Below are 13536 nucleotides of genomic sequence, written 5' to 3'. Positions count from 1 at the left end.
TTTTTTGTGGGCTTAATTAAGCTTTGCCAAAATTGTCCAGCCTCTAGTGCTAGAGCAAGAAGACAGAAATTCCTGTGGTGTGTTCAAGTATAGAATCATGACCAGAATAGTTTGAGGGATGACAGCTGCTCCAGTGATGCCTTGTGGCCCACAGCTCTGTAGTGGAGTTGCACCTGGTGACTCCAGGGGCATCACCAGCACAAGTCTGTGGGAAATCAGCTGGCTTGGGTGCTGGGCTGCCACATGTGCTTGGATTGTGTTTGTCATGCCTACTTCCATGGCAATCCCCAGGGTTAGAGTGATCTCATGAGATCTTTTCTAACCAGATCAAATTTCTGTCATTTTGGGAGAACAGAAATGTATATGAAAGCTCTTCTGTGTGAAAATAGGAGAAAGGTTATTACTGTCTGTTCATACTTACTAATTCACCAAGGTTTTTTCCCTTGTCTCTTTTTATTCTTCTTAATAATGCAAGCAAATAGTTTCCTAGTTGTCAGCCTTGTGGACTTTACCCAGTGCCACTGCCATTAAAGGCAATAGGTTCTTTTGTCATCTACAGTTGGTTTTTTGTGGAATTAAACACAGAGAAATGCACATAAGTTAATGTGGAGTGGTTGTTTGCTTGTTTATTGTTTTTTCTTAAAGGTTGATGTTCAGCATAGGAAATCATAGGAAAGGCGAGAGTTTTTTCCTCTTTCCTATTTAGTGTTTTTGCTTAATAATAGTGGATGTTGTAGGTGACTTCAGTAATCATGGTGACAGCTCCAACAGGGTTGATACCTGCTTGAACAATCAGAAATGAATTAATAATAAGTGTTAAAGCTGAGGCGTCCAGTATTGGAATTTCAGTATCAATGTTATTAGTAGATTAGAGAGGTATGAATTCCACAATATGCTTTCTTTGAGGTGTCTTGGCTGGTATCCATGGGAAGGAGCTTATCTGCACCTATACTGACAGGGAACCTTTCAAGTTAAAGCTTGGGTTCTTGAAATGTGTGATATAGATGTCAGATGGAGGCCTGCAGACTGCTTCCTGTCCCTGTAGTATCCACTTTTTTTCCTTTGTGCCTGTTTTGTTTGCCTCCAGATAAGAACACTAAAGCTGAAAGAGCCTTTGGGAGATGAAGTGGGCAGTTTAAATGAAACTGTGTCTTTATTATTTGGGGAAGTTTGGGGAGAGGGAAGATGAAAAATAGAAGGGCAAGAAGACTTCATTTCTCTAGGGAGAATATAGACATGAATTCTGAAAAAGTTCAGTAATTTGATATTTGTAATATAGTAGGTGGGGTCTGGCAACTGTGCAAAATGCTACCCTACAAAATGCTACAATCTTAAAATTGTGCTTAAGGAGCCAATGGCAGAGTTGTCTATCACTGGGCTTCCTTTTTTGCCTCAGTTTCCTGATCTTGAAATATAGGTGTGTTCAGTGTTGTGCAGGAAATCAGTATCTGAGCCCAGATCAAAATTCAAGGTTTCAGACCACACCTTTCTTTTTATAGCTATGGGAAAAAAGTCTGCTCCAGTATGTCATTTAGTGAAGTGCCATATAGGAAAAGCAAAACTAAGCCTGAAAGAGCTAAAAATATTTGATTTTAAATTAGGAGATAGAAAAAGTTCAGCAGATTCCTTCTGGCAAGTGGAATCTTACAATGCCACAGCAGATGTCCTCATCTTTGGGGTTGTGTCTGGCAAACTGAAGTGCCTGCAAAGATGTGTGCTGAGTGGGATACAGGACAGGCCACTGAAGTCAGGCAAGTCCTTTCTCAGGGTACACTGCACTGGAGTGTGTTTGTGAGGACAGAGGGAACTGTGACAGGGTTTGTCTGGCAGGGTGAATGTGTTCAGGTGTTCTCTGAAAGCATCGAGGTCCTTCAAAGCTTCTCCCTTTTCTAATTGAAGCCTTAAATCATCAAAGCTGTGAGCTGAAACCCTTTCATACTATATATGGCATTTGTGCTAGTGGTAGAAACTGGAGTGTATTTATAACACTGGTTGGCTGCAGGGATACAGATTGGGAACAAATGTTTGTTTGGAAAAAATCCAATTCCAGGGTCTTCTTTTACTGCTGCACGTGAAATCCATAGCAACCTTGTAAATGCAGCAGTTGAAAAATCCTAATAGGGCCTTCCCCATGGAAAAAACATGCAATTGGTGTAACATCATGTATCTTGAGAGTAGCTTCTGATGGTTTATATAGTAAGCAGTGACCCTGTATGTAACATCCTGTCTGTCACTTTGGAATGCAAGGATGCTGTCGTGTTCTTGGCACATGCTTGGGATTGTTGGGGTTACTTGTTAGGATGTGCTGCTGTTTTCAGATGTGCTCCTCATTTGTTCAAAAGCACCTATTTGTGCCCCAAGTAATATTTAACAAAAATTTTAAGTGTTCTTAACAGGATGGCATGGCACTGACATGAGGAAATCAAGCCATAAAATGAGCTGAGCTGTTTTGCATACTGCTGCAAAATATTTGAGGAAAAGAGTTGGCAACAAAAGGGCACAGGTGTCTTTGGGTGTGTTGATTAAACCATCTCCCTTCAGTTTGATTTGCTAAATGTGTTAATACTTTCTGTTGCTGCACAGCTACTTACTGTCATGTTGAGCCTCTGTGGAATAATTACCATTTGGGCTAAGAATGTTTGTATCTAGAATCATAAAGTCATTGATTTTGTCTTGTTTTTGAAGGATGTCCAGAAGGAGAGAGAACCTCATGTTTATCTCAGTAAAGAAGAAGTTAAAGAGAAGATACAAAGCTATAATTCATCTGTCACTGATAAACTAAAGATGACCTTGGTAAGTTTTGCATAGAATTCCTGTAATTTTTAGTGTGAGCAGTTGAGTTGTAACTTTGTAGTGTGTTTTATTCTCAGCATCTTACATATGAAACTGTCTGTTTTAATGATTTTCTAAGAGACTTTTCCTTAGATTGACAGATTGAATCTCATGTCTCAAATGCTTTTTATCCCTGTAACTCTTTCACATAGATCAAAACAGAGTGTTTTTAAAACAAACTGATGTAATTTGAAATGTGTTTAAGGTAAACTGTCAGCTGATATTAAGGTGTAAATTTGTCAGTTTTCTGACAAATTCTGAAAATGCTCAGTTAATAAAAAGGAAGGTATATTTTTCTTGTTTCTGCAGATAAATTTTTTGTCAGATCTCTTTGATAAGGATGCTCAAGCAGTGATGAAAGTTAAAAACATGCAATATTTATTATAGGAGACTTAGTTTTCAGAGCAGCCATATAGGTTTGCAGCATGAAGAGACTTTTTCCCCCCAAAAACAGACAATAAAGACTTCTCATTTCCAAGGGTCTAATATGCAGTTCAGTCCACTCAAGACCATACTAGCAAAATTAACATCTATCTGCTTAGCAAGCTGTTATTCAGTTGCTGTCCAGATTTTCTAATACATGAGATATTAATGTGGGTCTATATGGAAATTTTGAAATTCCATTATATCCTAAGCCATGTATGTATGATTGTGTACTAAAAAGATCTTTGTTATGTGTTTGCATGTGGATCAGGATTTATTATGGCTAAAACCAGATTGTCAAAAGTTTTCTAGCTCAGTAAGGTTTGATTGTCTTTGCTATTTTGTCTTTCAGAAGCAACTGAAATAAACAATTTCAGATATTAATTGGATTGGCATTTATTCTGGGGTTTTGCCTGCATTTTTTTGGTTTTTGGTTTTGGTATTTTTTTTTCTGGTTGGTTGGTTGGTTGGGGTTTTTTTCCAATGTGATTTGACTATCTAAATGCCTCAGACTAGGCTGACAAAGTTAAAATTTGGGAGGTAATTTCTATATTTCTGTCTCTCATTAAATCTGTTGCTAAAGATGAGTGTTAGTGATTTTCACTTCATAGTTCTCTCCTGAAGTGAAAACTTATCTCTGGTATGTTGTACCTTTTGCTTGATGAGGTCGTCATCAAATTATTACCAAGTTATTACACAACACCTTTCCTGTGAGATGTCATGTATTGCAATGACATTTGAATAGTGTTCACTGTGAGCATTTCCACGTTCCTGCTCCACTGCTGTGTCAGATTTTAACAGTTCACACCCTTCCTTCATTGCAGAACGCAAATGGGATTTACACTGGCTTCATCAAAGTCCAGATGGAACTATGCAGACCCATCACTGTGCAGTCCTCCCAGAGCCAGGGGAGGTGTGCTCCCAGCAGCCAGGAAACTGCTTTTTACCTGCCTGATGGCTGTGTGAACACCCTGCACATCAGCAGCACCAACACTGTGCGGGAGGTTATCGAGGCCTTGCTCAAGAAGTTCTTTGTGGCTGACAACCCTGCAAAGTTTGCACTTTATAAACGCTGTCACAAGGAAGATCAAGGTATAAGCTGAGCTTGAGGCATTTTGGTGGTGGAAGGGTTTGGGGAGGGAGTTGTGCTATAGTAATACTTGAAATAGGCCAGGTAGAAGAACTCACATAAATGGGGGTGACAATCTTCCTACCTTGTCTTTTTTTCCTTATGTAAAGTAGCTGGTAGGACAGTAAAAGACTCTGGGCGTATTTCAAGATAATTCATCCAAGACAAAGTCACCTGCTAAAACATTACACAGATCTTCTGTGCTTTGCAGTCCCATTGTATTTAACTTCATGCTCTTACTGGGCCCTAAATTTCAGATGGCCTGATACACTGCAGAGTTGTGAGATTAAGTTACAGGTTTTTAAAAAGATAGGCCATGGTGCCTGTGATGCATGAGATACTGGCACTGTCAGACCACTCTTGAGGTGACAACCATGGGCACATCTGTTGTGCTCACATGTGTTGGTGCACGTGGCTGTCCCTGGGCACTGACTGTTGTCAGGGATTTCTAAGTTGTGATGGAAATACCAGAAGATGAAAAAGGGTTTTTTTTTTGTTTGTTTTTTTTTTTGTTTTTTTCAAGAGAAAGGTGCATTTTGCTGGTATTGTGTTCTTACACTTACAATCCACCTTCCTTCTATGGACATTCAGTTTCAGTAGTTCAGATGTTCCTGGCTGGCAGGCAGGCAGAGTTGTTTTTTAGACTTCATGTGGGAAATTTTAAGTGGAGAAGGTATGAGAACAGTGATACAGAGCTCTGATATCATAAATGCTTAGAGCAATAGATCTGTGTGTGGTATTTTTTTTCTTGTGGGATGTTTTCCCCCCCAGCCCTGCATGTACTGTGTTGGCTGGAGGCTGTTTCATTCCTTGTGCAAATGCAGTGTTGCACTGTCACCATTAGTCAGTCACCTGCTCAACTCCTCCCTAAAACTCATTGCTCAAAACCAGAATGTAGATCGATAGATAAACAGTGTGTAAACTGTGGCTACACGTGTATCTTTCTGAGATTTTTTTAGTATTAGCTAGCATTAGTCATTCCAAGTGTTTGAAAGATGGTTGGTAAAGATGATAATTACTGTGGTTTCCTTCTCCTGCAGTTTATACATGCAAGCTGTCAGACAGAGAACATCCCCTCTACCTGCGCTTGGTGGCAGGCCCCAAAACAGAAATGCTCAGTTTTGTTCTACGTGAGCATGAAACTGGAGAAGTCATGGTATGTCACACCCTCCTGGGTCAGTGTCTGTGTAACTTCATGGGTGAGTGGGCCTCTGTTCAAGCTGTGCTGACCAGACAGTTCACTTTTTGGAAGCACTGTTAATTTCCTTTGTGCCTTTTGTAAACATTTCGTTTGTGGTTAGATTGACCCGTTCTTACTTGCAGGAGAAAAAAACTATTTAAAAGAGTAAAATATTTGTAGATGCCCTAAGATTTGCAAGGAAAGTGCTTGATACTGTTTCACTTGGAAATTGTCTACAGTGTCTGAGGTTTTGTTTGGAAATACATATATATAAATGATTTATGAATTTTCTCTTCATCTCTCCATTCTTTACTCTTTGTCTTTCCAGTGGGAAGCTTTCAGCATTCCTGAACTGCAAAACTTCTTGCGCATACTGGACAAAGAGGAAAATGACCAACTGCAGATCTTGAAGAGCCGCTACGCAGCTTACAGGGGCAAACTTGAAGAAGCCCTTCGTGGGGTGTTGAAACCTGGTTAAAGGGGGCCAAAGGACACTCAGGAAAAGCACGCTACCAAACGTCTATAGAGCATGCCAAACCCAACTACAAAGAGCAGCAGAGAGTAGTTTTCTTTATTCAGAAGACTGTTTTGTGATGCCGGGGTAGACTTAGTTCCATAAGCCAGGTCTTATGCATCTTAGCATCTTGCACCCACAAGTAAGGGATTCTGCATGTTGTGCATCAGTTTGCAACCCTCTGTGTGCCTAGAGAGTTTCCCAAGTTATCTTGGTGCAAGCTGTGAAACTGTAAGCGATTTCCTAGGATGCTATGAAATAATGCCTTTGTATTTTTCCTTCTTTGCTGAATGGTATCTCTACAAGTAAGGATGTGCAAATTGATGGGTTGAAAAAATATTACTAAAGCCATTTGAACGAGAACTAGTTGGAGCACTATCTTAGAGATGAAATTGATTTGCACTACATTTCTGTTTTCAAATAGTTACTGTATAATTTGTGAAAGAACTGTTATAGGTGGGAAGCTTATGGGATCTTGTGGTTTGTACTGTGAAAATTGTGGAAAGCTTTTAAGTGGTCTTTGTGAAGAAGGTAAAGAGAAAGTTGAAAAGAAGGTAAGAGCTGGGGGAGAAGAACTCGAATAGCTGACTGAGGAGGTTTTAAATGAAAATAGTATTTACACAGAGGAAAGTTGAAATACTAATTCTACAAGGTTAAAGTTTTAGTATGTTATAATATTGTGAATAATTTTATGGTTTTTAACTGCATAAATCCACACTGGAAAAGAAACAAAGATAATAGAAATAGTGGGAAGGAACGAGAAGCAAAAACTAAGTAAGAATGGAAATGGAGCTGCACATACAGGTCCCTTTTGGAGTAGCTGATTCCATAAAGGCATAGTCAGGGTTTGAAAATTGTGGCAAACCTGAAAAGCTGCTTACTTGAATTCTGAAAAGTGGTCCACGTCTCAGATAACTCTGTGAGAAATATATGTCTAGCAAGGGTGCAGAAATAAGCTACAACTACAGATGCATTTGGTCTTTATTGTAAGTCAGGTCTTTCCTCTGGCTCAGTGATCCATTTTTAGGCTGGATAATCTTGAATTACCATATCAGAAATAGCTTCCTCTGCTTCTTTCTTTGTTAAAGGCTCAGTCCAGAAAGAAAGTAGAATTTCTTATTTACATTTTCCAGCCCAGCAGAATGTTAACATTTATTGTCTGTGTTGGTGACTGAGCCTAGTAACTCTTGCTTGTAATAATTCAAAAGGTTTTTTCCTTATGGTTTTTAAACTCTTAATTGAAAAACTGATTACCAAATTCTGCAGACTGCTGATTTTCTTGATTTAAAAGTAGAAAAAATGTAGCAAGAAGACTTTTTACTTTAGTGTGAATATAGTTGTTGTTCTTTCAGAGTTATTTATGTAAAAAAAAAAAAAAGCATGTTCCAAAGAAACCAAAGAAGTGGGTGTGCAATAAAAGCATGGAAGCATGAGGCAGATTTGAGTGACTGATACTATAGTCATTGTCATGCCAAGAGGAAATGAGTTGTGTACTGGGGGGTGGGGGAGTGGAGGAGTGCTAAGGATTGAAGAGCAGCAGAAGTTGTGGTGGGGTTTTTCCCCCTTCTGTTCTTAATATCTTCGTTTTAAATTCCCAAGGAATTTTTAAAACTTTGGTGACATCTAATGGATACTGTGTGAAACTCCAAGATGCTTCTGTTCTTCCTTTTAATTTTATGTAATTGTGCCTTTGTTTCCTTTCCTTAGTAAGATTCTTATTAAAACTCTTCACAAGTTTTTTAGGTAAAAAGAATTTGCAAGCTTATGAGACAATCATAATGTTTTTAAAGAGAAATTAAAAGTAGGACTAACTATAAAATATATCTAAGGCATATCTTGTTTGTTTTAATTTCACATGTAACATTGTAGTGCATGTGTGAGTTAGTAACATTATCCTCAAGTGAGACACTTTATAATGGTTCAGGGAATGCTTTTGTGTTTTGTTACAATTTGTTTTTCTAGGAAGGCAGCAGCATGTTGGTAGGTATTCTGTTAACATCTTAATTTATGTTTCTGCCCATAGCTATGTAATCATTGCATAATTGCTGTCAATATTGAACCATTTGTTGCTCAGATTTAAACACTGTTTGAGTTTTAAAGTGGAGTATAAAAAATATGTGAATTTTGGTTTTACTTGAACTAAACTATCGGTCTTTTTAAGTAGGCACATTTGCATTTACTTTAGCCAAAAAACCTCAATCAGTGTTCTATGCACTATGAGTCTTGATTTGGGGTGAAGGGGAAGGGGGTGGGGGACCAAAATAAACTTTTATTTTAATTTTGTCTTAGTCCACAGTTAATTATTGTAAGATGTCATGTGTGGAGTTAATTTTCTTCTTTTTTTGTTCTACACACTGGCAGTTACAGCAGCTTTAATTTAAAAGAAATGGTCATGCCTGGTCAGTTTTACCTTTTTTTAACTTTAGTATCAAATTGAACTGTCAAGGCTTTTGTTGCAAAACTGTTTTCTTGTCATTATATGATGGTACCAGAATGACTAAATGATGACGGAGGGGAAATGCAGGGAAACATTAAAATGTATGTCTTTAAATGCAAACATTTAAACTATTTATAATTTTAACAAGTTTAGTTTTATTTTTGTAGGGAAGTTTTTATTCCCCTTAAAGTTATTACTGAAATGGCAAAAAAAAGTGATGGTTCCATTATTAAAGCTGAAGTTGGCAATACTTGGTTATGTGATGTGTTTGGTTTTTCCTTTGCCTGATGATGTGTTGTGATCACTTTGAGGTCCACTTTGAGTGGATTTCCATGTGAGGAGTGAGCAGTGAGGCCTGTGGGCAGGCACAGCTGGCCTTTAGCATAAATTAAGGATAGCCTGGGAGAGAGGAGGGAGTGGAGCTGAGGGTTGTGGGGCTCACAGAGCTGCATAGGGGGAGTGCAGTGGTGCTGGGTGGGACAGCCCACGGGTGAGTGGTTTCCTTTCTGTTAAAAAATACCCTGCAGAAACAAGCCCAATGCACCAAGGCTGGAGGAGGTGATACCCATCCCTCCCTCCCTGGGAAATGCTTTTCACTCCTATCCTTAATGGCTTTTGAGCGGTTTTCTTCGGTAACATCCATGTTTAATTTTCCAGTTACTCTGTTTCACAGAAGTGGTTTATTCCTCCCTGATGGAGTTGGTAGAAGGGAGCTGCTGAGCTGTTTGCTTTGGTCTCTGTGGCACTTCCCTGGGCACTGTGGCCCTGCAGCAGAGGAGATGGCAGTGGCTCAGCCAGTGCCTTGAAGGCTGCTTTATGTGAGGCCTCACAGTTTGGTGAATTCACTTGGTCAGGCCTGCAAATGGCAAATTCTTCAGCACTCAGCCAGGGTGGGATGCACAAAAGCCTTAAAGACACTGGAGTCAGCAGAGCTGCTGGACACACGAGTCACTGGGCTCTGCCTGTGGCAGTTATGTTCTAACAGAAACACAACTCAGCAAAAGAAATCTCGCGTGCTTTGGCTGGATCAGGGGCAGAATCATCCATCTGGAGGCCGAGTTCAGTGTGGAGGCAGAGCAGCACAGCAGCACTGTCTGTGGAAGCAGCTGGGCCACTCCTCTCCATGGCAGGGACCCACAGACTGTCAGTCTGCTTTGTCTTCCTGCAGGCCGAATTTTTAGCACTGAAATGTTTAAACATTTGCAAAAAACCTCACCAGACTCCATTCCCTTCCTGCCCTCCTCCTGCGTGCATGTGACTATAAAGTGGTTTTCTTTCCTTCCCAGGTTCCCAGCATGGGGATTCCCAGCTGCAATCCTTACAAGTTTTGTCAGCATCCACTTTTTACCATCTGCCATAGATCTAGAACCATTCAGCTACATTTTCCTCCTTCATTTTAATGTTCAGTAGCATGCTTGTGTTTGTTGGGAAATAACTGTGCTTTCAGAATTTTTCCTACACTTTTCATCTTGCAGGAGCGTATAAATTACACTATTTAAGTTCATATGCAGGATAAATAGTTTCTTTAATAAAACTGGAAAATAGAAATACTTCTTTAAATAAATGAATTTTGAGCAAAACAATGCTGACTAGTGCAGTATTCATATATTCCCAGAGGGGAATTTGTTAGTATACCTCAGACTAATGATAAGGAATAGAACTGTCCAGGATTATGGCAATTTTTTGTTTGCATTTGTTTCAGAAAATAAAAAATTAAAAGTTTGTATACTTCTAGCTTGGGCCTGAAAGCTGCACAGAATCCTTAATTTAGTCTGAAGTCCTAGTTTTAACATATTGTTAGAAAAACAAAACCAAAAACCCTTATTTGGATCAAGTGAATAAAAAGCTGCAGATGATCCTTACAGGACAACTGAAGGGTTCAGAGTCTTGCTGTTGATGATGAAGGCAAGTGGATGACTTCCATATGGGTAAAGCTCTGCATCTGCTACATCTGCTCTCAGTCAAGAAGCAGAGACAGTGGTGAAAAGCCAGATCACAGGGGAGATACTGTAATCTACTGTTTAGAATACAGGTTTAGTGCTGTGAACTGAGGACTTACCTATTCTGGAGGAATTATTTTCCTCTTGATGTGTGAGACTGCTGCAGTAGCCAGTATGGAGAAATAGGCAACACCCAGTTCAGAGCAGTTTGAGCCAAGCACTTCAGACACCAGAGCCTGTCTGCTGGAACTCGTTTTGTGGCATTTTTCAAGGAAATACTGCAAAGGCCAGGACACGTTTGTCTGAAAAGCAACTTCTTGTGTTAGGTGCTAGCCAGGTGAGAGGTGATTCTGGAGTGTTCTTGTTTGCCCTTGTGCAAGCTGAAATTTAGAAGTGTTTTCAGTTGCAGCAGCGTAGACCTGAAAGGGACCCAGCCTGGCACCCAGTACTACAAATGGCTTCTCAAGCTGTTTCCTTCTGCTTTCCTCAAAGGTTTTTAAAAATTGCCTTTTTATTGCACTTGCTCTTCTTCCCTCTACAACTTTTGGAAAGAGCAGCATTCACAACTGGAATTTTGAAGAGGGTTTTTTTTTTTTTTAATCCAAGGATTAATCCTGCAATTGCCAAATCTAACTTTTTGTGATGCTGTATGAAGTACCAACTTGGTTCTGTCTTCCTTGGGTGCATTTTCCATATGAATAAGACAGGATATGACAGATAAGGTAGTTCTGTTTTGCCTTCACTTTACTATGAAAGCCCATGAGAGAAGTACAGTGCAAAACTCCCTTCACTAACTCTGTAAGCCTAAATATAGCATTGTGGCCCTGCACATAGCATGAGAGAAAATAGCATTACATGGCTAAGATTTCTCTCTTTAAATACAGAATCTGGAATGTGATCAGAAATTTCAGCTGTTTCTAGTGTGTCTTGGGAGGAATTAGAATGCCAGTGTATTTTATGACAGCAAAGTTCAGCCTCTTGTTTTTTTTCCCAGGCAAAGTTGTATTGGAGCACTGGCTCTGAAACTCTCCCTTCAGATAAACAGGTGCTTTCTGTATGCCAGTAATCCTAGGCAGTTCTTTTAATCTAGGCTTGTCAGCTGATACTTTCAGAATCTGCCCTCTTTGCTTCTAACATTTTTCCATAGATGTGAGCAAGCAGATGTTAAGGCACTTCTGTATTTTTATCTGCTCTGGTTTGTCTGAAGAGCACTCACAGTCAGAACTTGTGGGTTTTTAGTAGTGCTGGCAGAGGACAGCATATCTTGTACAGAATATTTTTTACCACTTGTAGCCAAGTGACAGCAATTGTTTTTAAATGTAAATGAGGCTGAGTGAAAATGCAGGTCACATGGAAAGAACAAAATATGTACCTTAATTCAATCTATGTAAGTAAAAGATGTATCAGAGGAACCTTTCCATGAAGTTTGCAGCCTTTACACTACAAGTGTGTTTTGTTGAACAGTAGGTCTAGGATTGGTCATGTGCACAGTGCTGCTTCAGAGCCTGGAGCAGCCCAAAGGCAGGAGGACACTTTTTTAAAGGTGGAGTTTAATTGCTGCTGCTGCTTTTTCTTTAATACTCTGCAGAGAAGCTTTTGAAGTTACTATACAATTTCAAAAGACTTGAAATACTTTTGTGAGGTTTTTGCCTTGTTAATTTTGAACACTTCAAAAGCAGAGGAGAAAGACCACTAAGCAGGTATCTGGTAAAAAACATGGTTAGTCTTGTAGTTCAAGACTTACATGTTTTTGGTATTATTTTAAAACATTACAGCTCAAACAAAACCTTTTTTTTTGTTTTGTTATTTTTTCTTAGGATTTTCATGTTGTAGAAGGGTTATGTTCTTGGTTTGGATCAGTCATTGTAATGTTTTCCTTTCACCTCCTGCCTGTTTTAGCTGATAACATGGCAGAAGCCTGAGGACAAAGGCAGATCATTGTGAGCTCTGCTGATGCTGTCACTGATTTTTATCAGCAATATGAGAATATCCCCATGAATCTTTAGTCTCATCCTTGATGCCTTTCCTGCCAACCCATAGGAATCTACAAAGTCATTCTTGCCAAGCCAGAGTCATGAAGCCAGCTTTTCCCTAGAACTTGCACAGGAAAAATGAGGAAGTGGGGGATTCAGTTGAGTTCTATGAAGTCCCTCTTACTCCTGCTTTTAGCAAATGTGTGGATTTTGGCAGCTGAATAAGTTCAGACAACTTCAACACCTTGAGAAAGCAGATTACTTTGAGATTTTTGTAAGCACTGACTGGACCACAGCTTTAAAGACAGTCTGGTGGATTTTATCAAAATATTGACAGCTGAATCTGACTAGAGCAGCACCTGGAAAACAATTTAAAAAAATATACTAGCACTGCCCTTTCCTTCTAATCATGGAATTCCCTTGCCCCATCCCTTGAATGAAGTATTAAGGCTGTGTATTTATTTTTCTAAAACAGGTGATTCCTTTAGCCTTGCAACAGCAATTTTCTTCCCAAACATGGCTTGTTCTTAGAAATTACTGACAAGGAGATGTGGAAAGCTTCCATGACCCTGATGGTAGGGTCACTTGGGCTGTCAGTGATGGGAATATCTAGCTAAGTAATAAAGAGCTGCCCTTTCTTGTGGTGCTACAGTAAACTTTATAGTTTTTATAAGCTGGAACATCAAAAGACAGCAAGCAATGTTGCAAGCAGCCATTAAATATTTATGTCTGCTTAATGGAATACTGCTACATCCATGCTGAAGGAGAAATGAAACTGATACCACATGGTTCAGCAAAAATGCAAATAAAGTGTAGAAATACATTTTAATAGGTTCAGACTTAAATATGCTAAAGGTGTAACAAGTCACTGTCTTCCATAGTTTAGGAAATCAATGTAGTATTTTTAAACAGAATCATCCAAGAAATTCAGCTCTGTAACAGAGACTGAGGTAAATAAGTAGCATGTATCTTATTGTTGGTCATAGTTCCCATTTTGGAAAAAGCCTCACATGGGATTTTATTCTTCCTCTTTCCTGGGGCAGAACATATTGGTCCTAATTATGAACAGCAATTTCTCCACTGTGCTTTCTGTTTTCCATCTATTCAA

The 13536-nt window shown here is 39.3% G+C and overlaps 1 protein-coding gene across 1 annotated transcript in view; it reads left to right on the top strand.

Moving 5' to 3' along the window:
* The window catches only part of RASSF3 (Ras association domain family member 3), a 51454-nt gene extending 42689 nt beyond the window's left edge, over window positions 1-8765 (top strand). Inside the window, exons 2-5 of the mRNA XM_079303947.1 lie at window positions 2686-2793; window positions 4080-4347; window positions 5425-5540; window positions 5893-8765. Of these exons, the coding sequence (XP_079160073.1) occupies window positions 2686-2793; window positions 4080-4347; window positions 5425-5540; window positions 5893-6042 (642 nt within the window). The 3' untranslated portion in view covers window positions 6043-8765. The remainder of the gene's footprint in view (window positions 1-2685; window positions 2794-4079; window positions 4348-5424; window positions 5541-5892) is intronic.
* The last annotated feature ends 4771 nt before the right edge of the window (window positions 8766-13536 follow it).

Source organism: Erithacus rubecula, assembly GCF_903797595.1.
Source record: "Erithacus rubecula genome assembly, chromosome: 4".
Lineage (NCBI taxonomy): Eukaryota > Metazoa > Chordata > Aves > Passeriformes > Muscicapidae > Erithacus > Erithacus rubecula.
The sequence above is the reverse complement of the archived record's forward strand: the minus strand, read 5'-3'. Positions and strand labels throughout refer to the sequence as shown.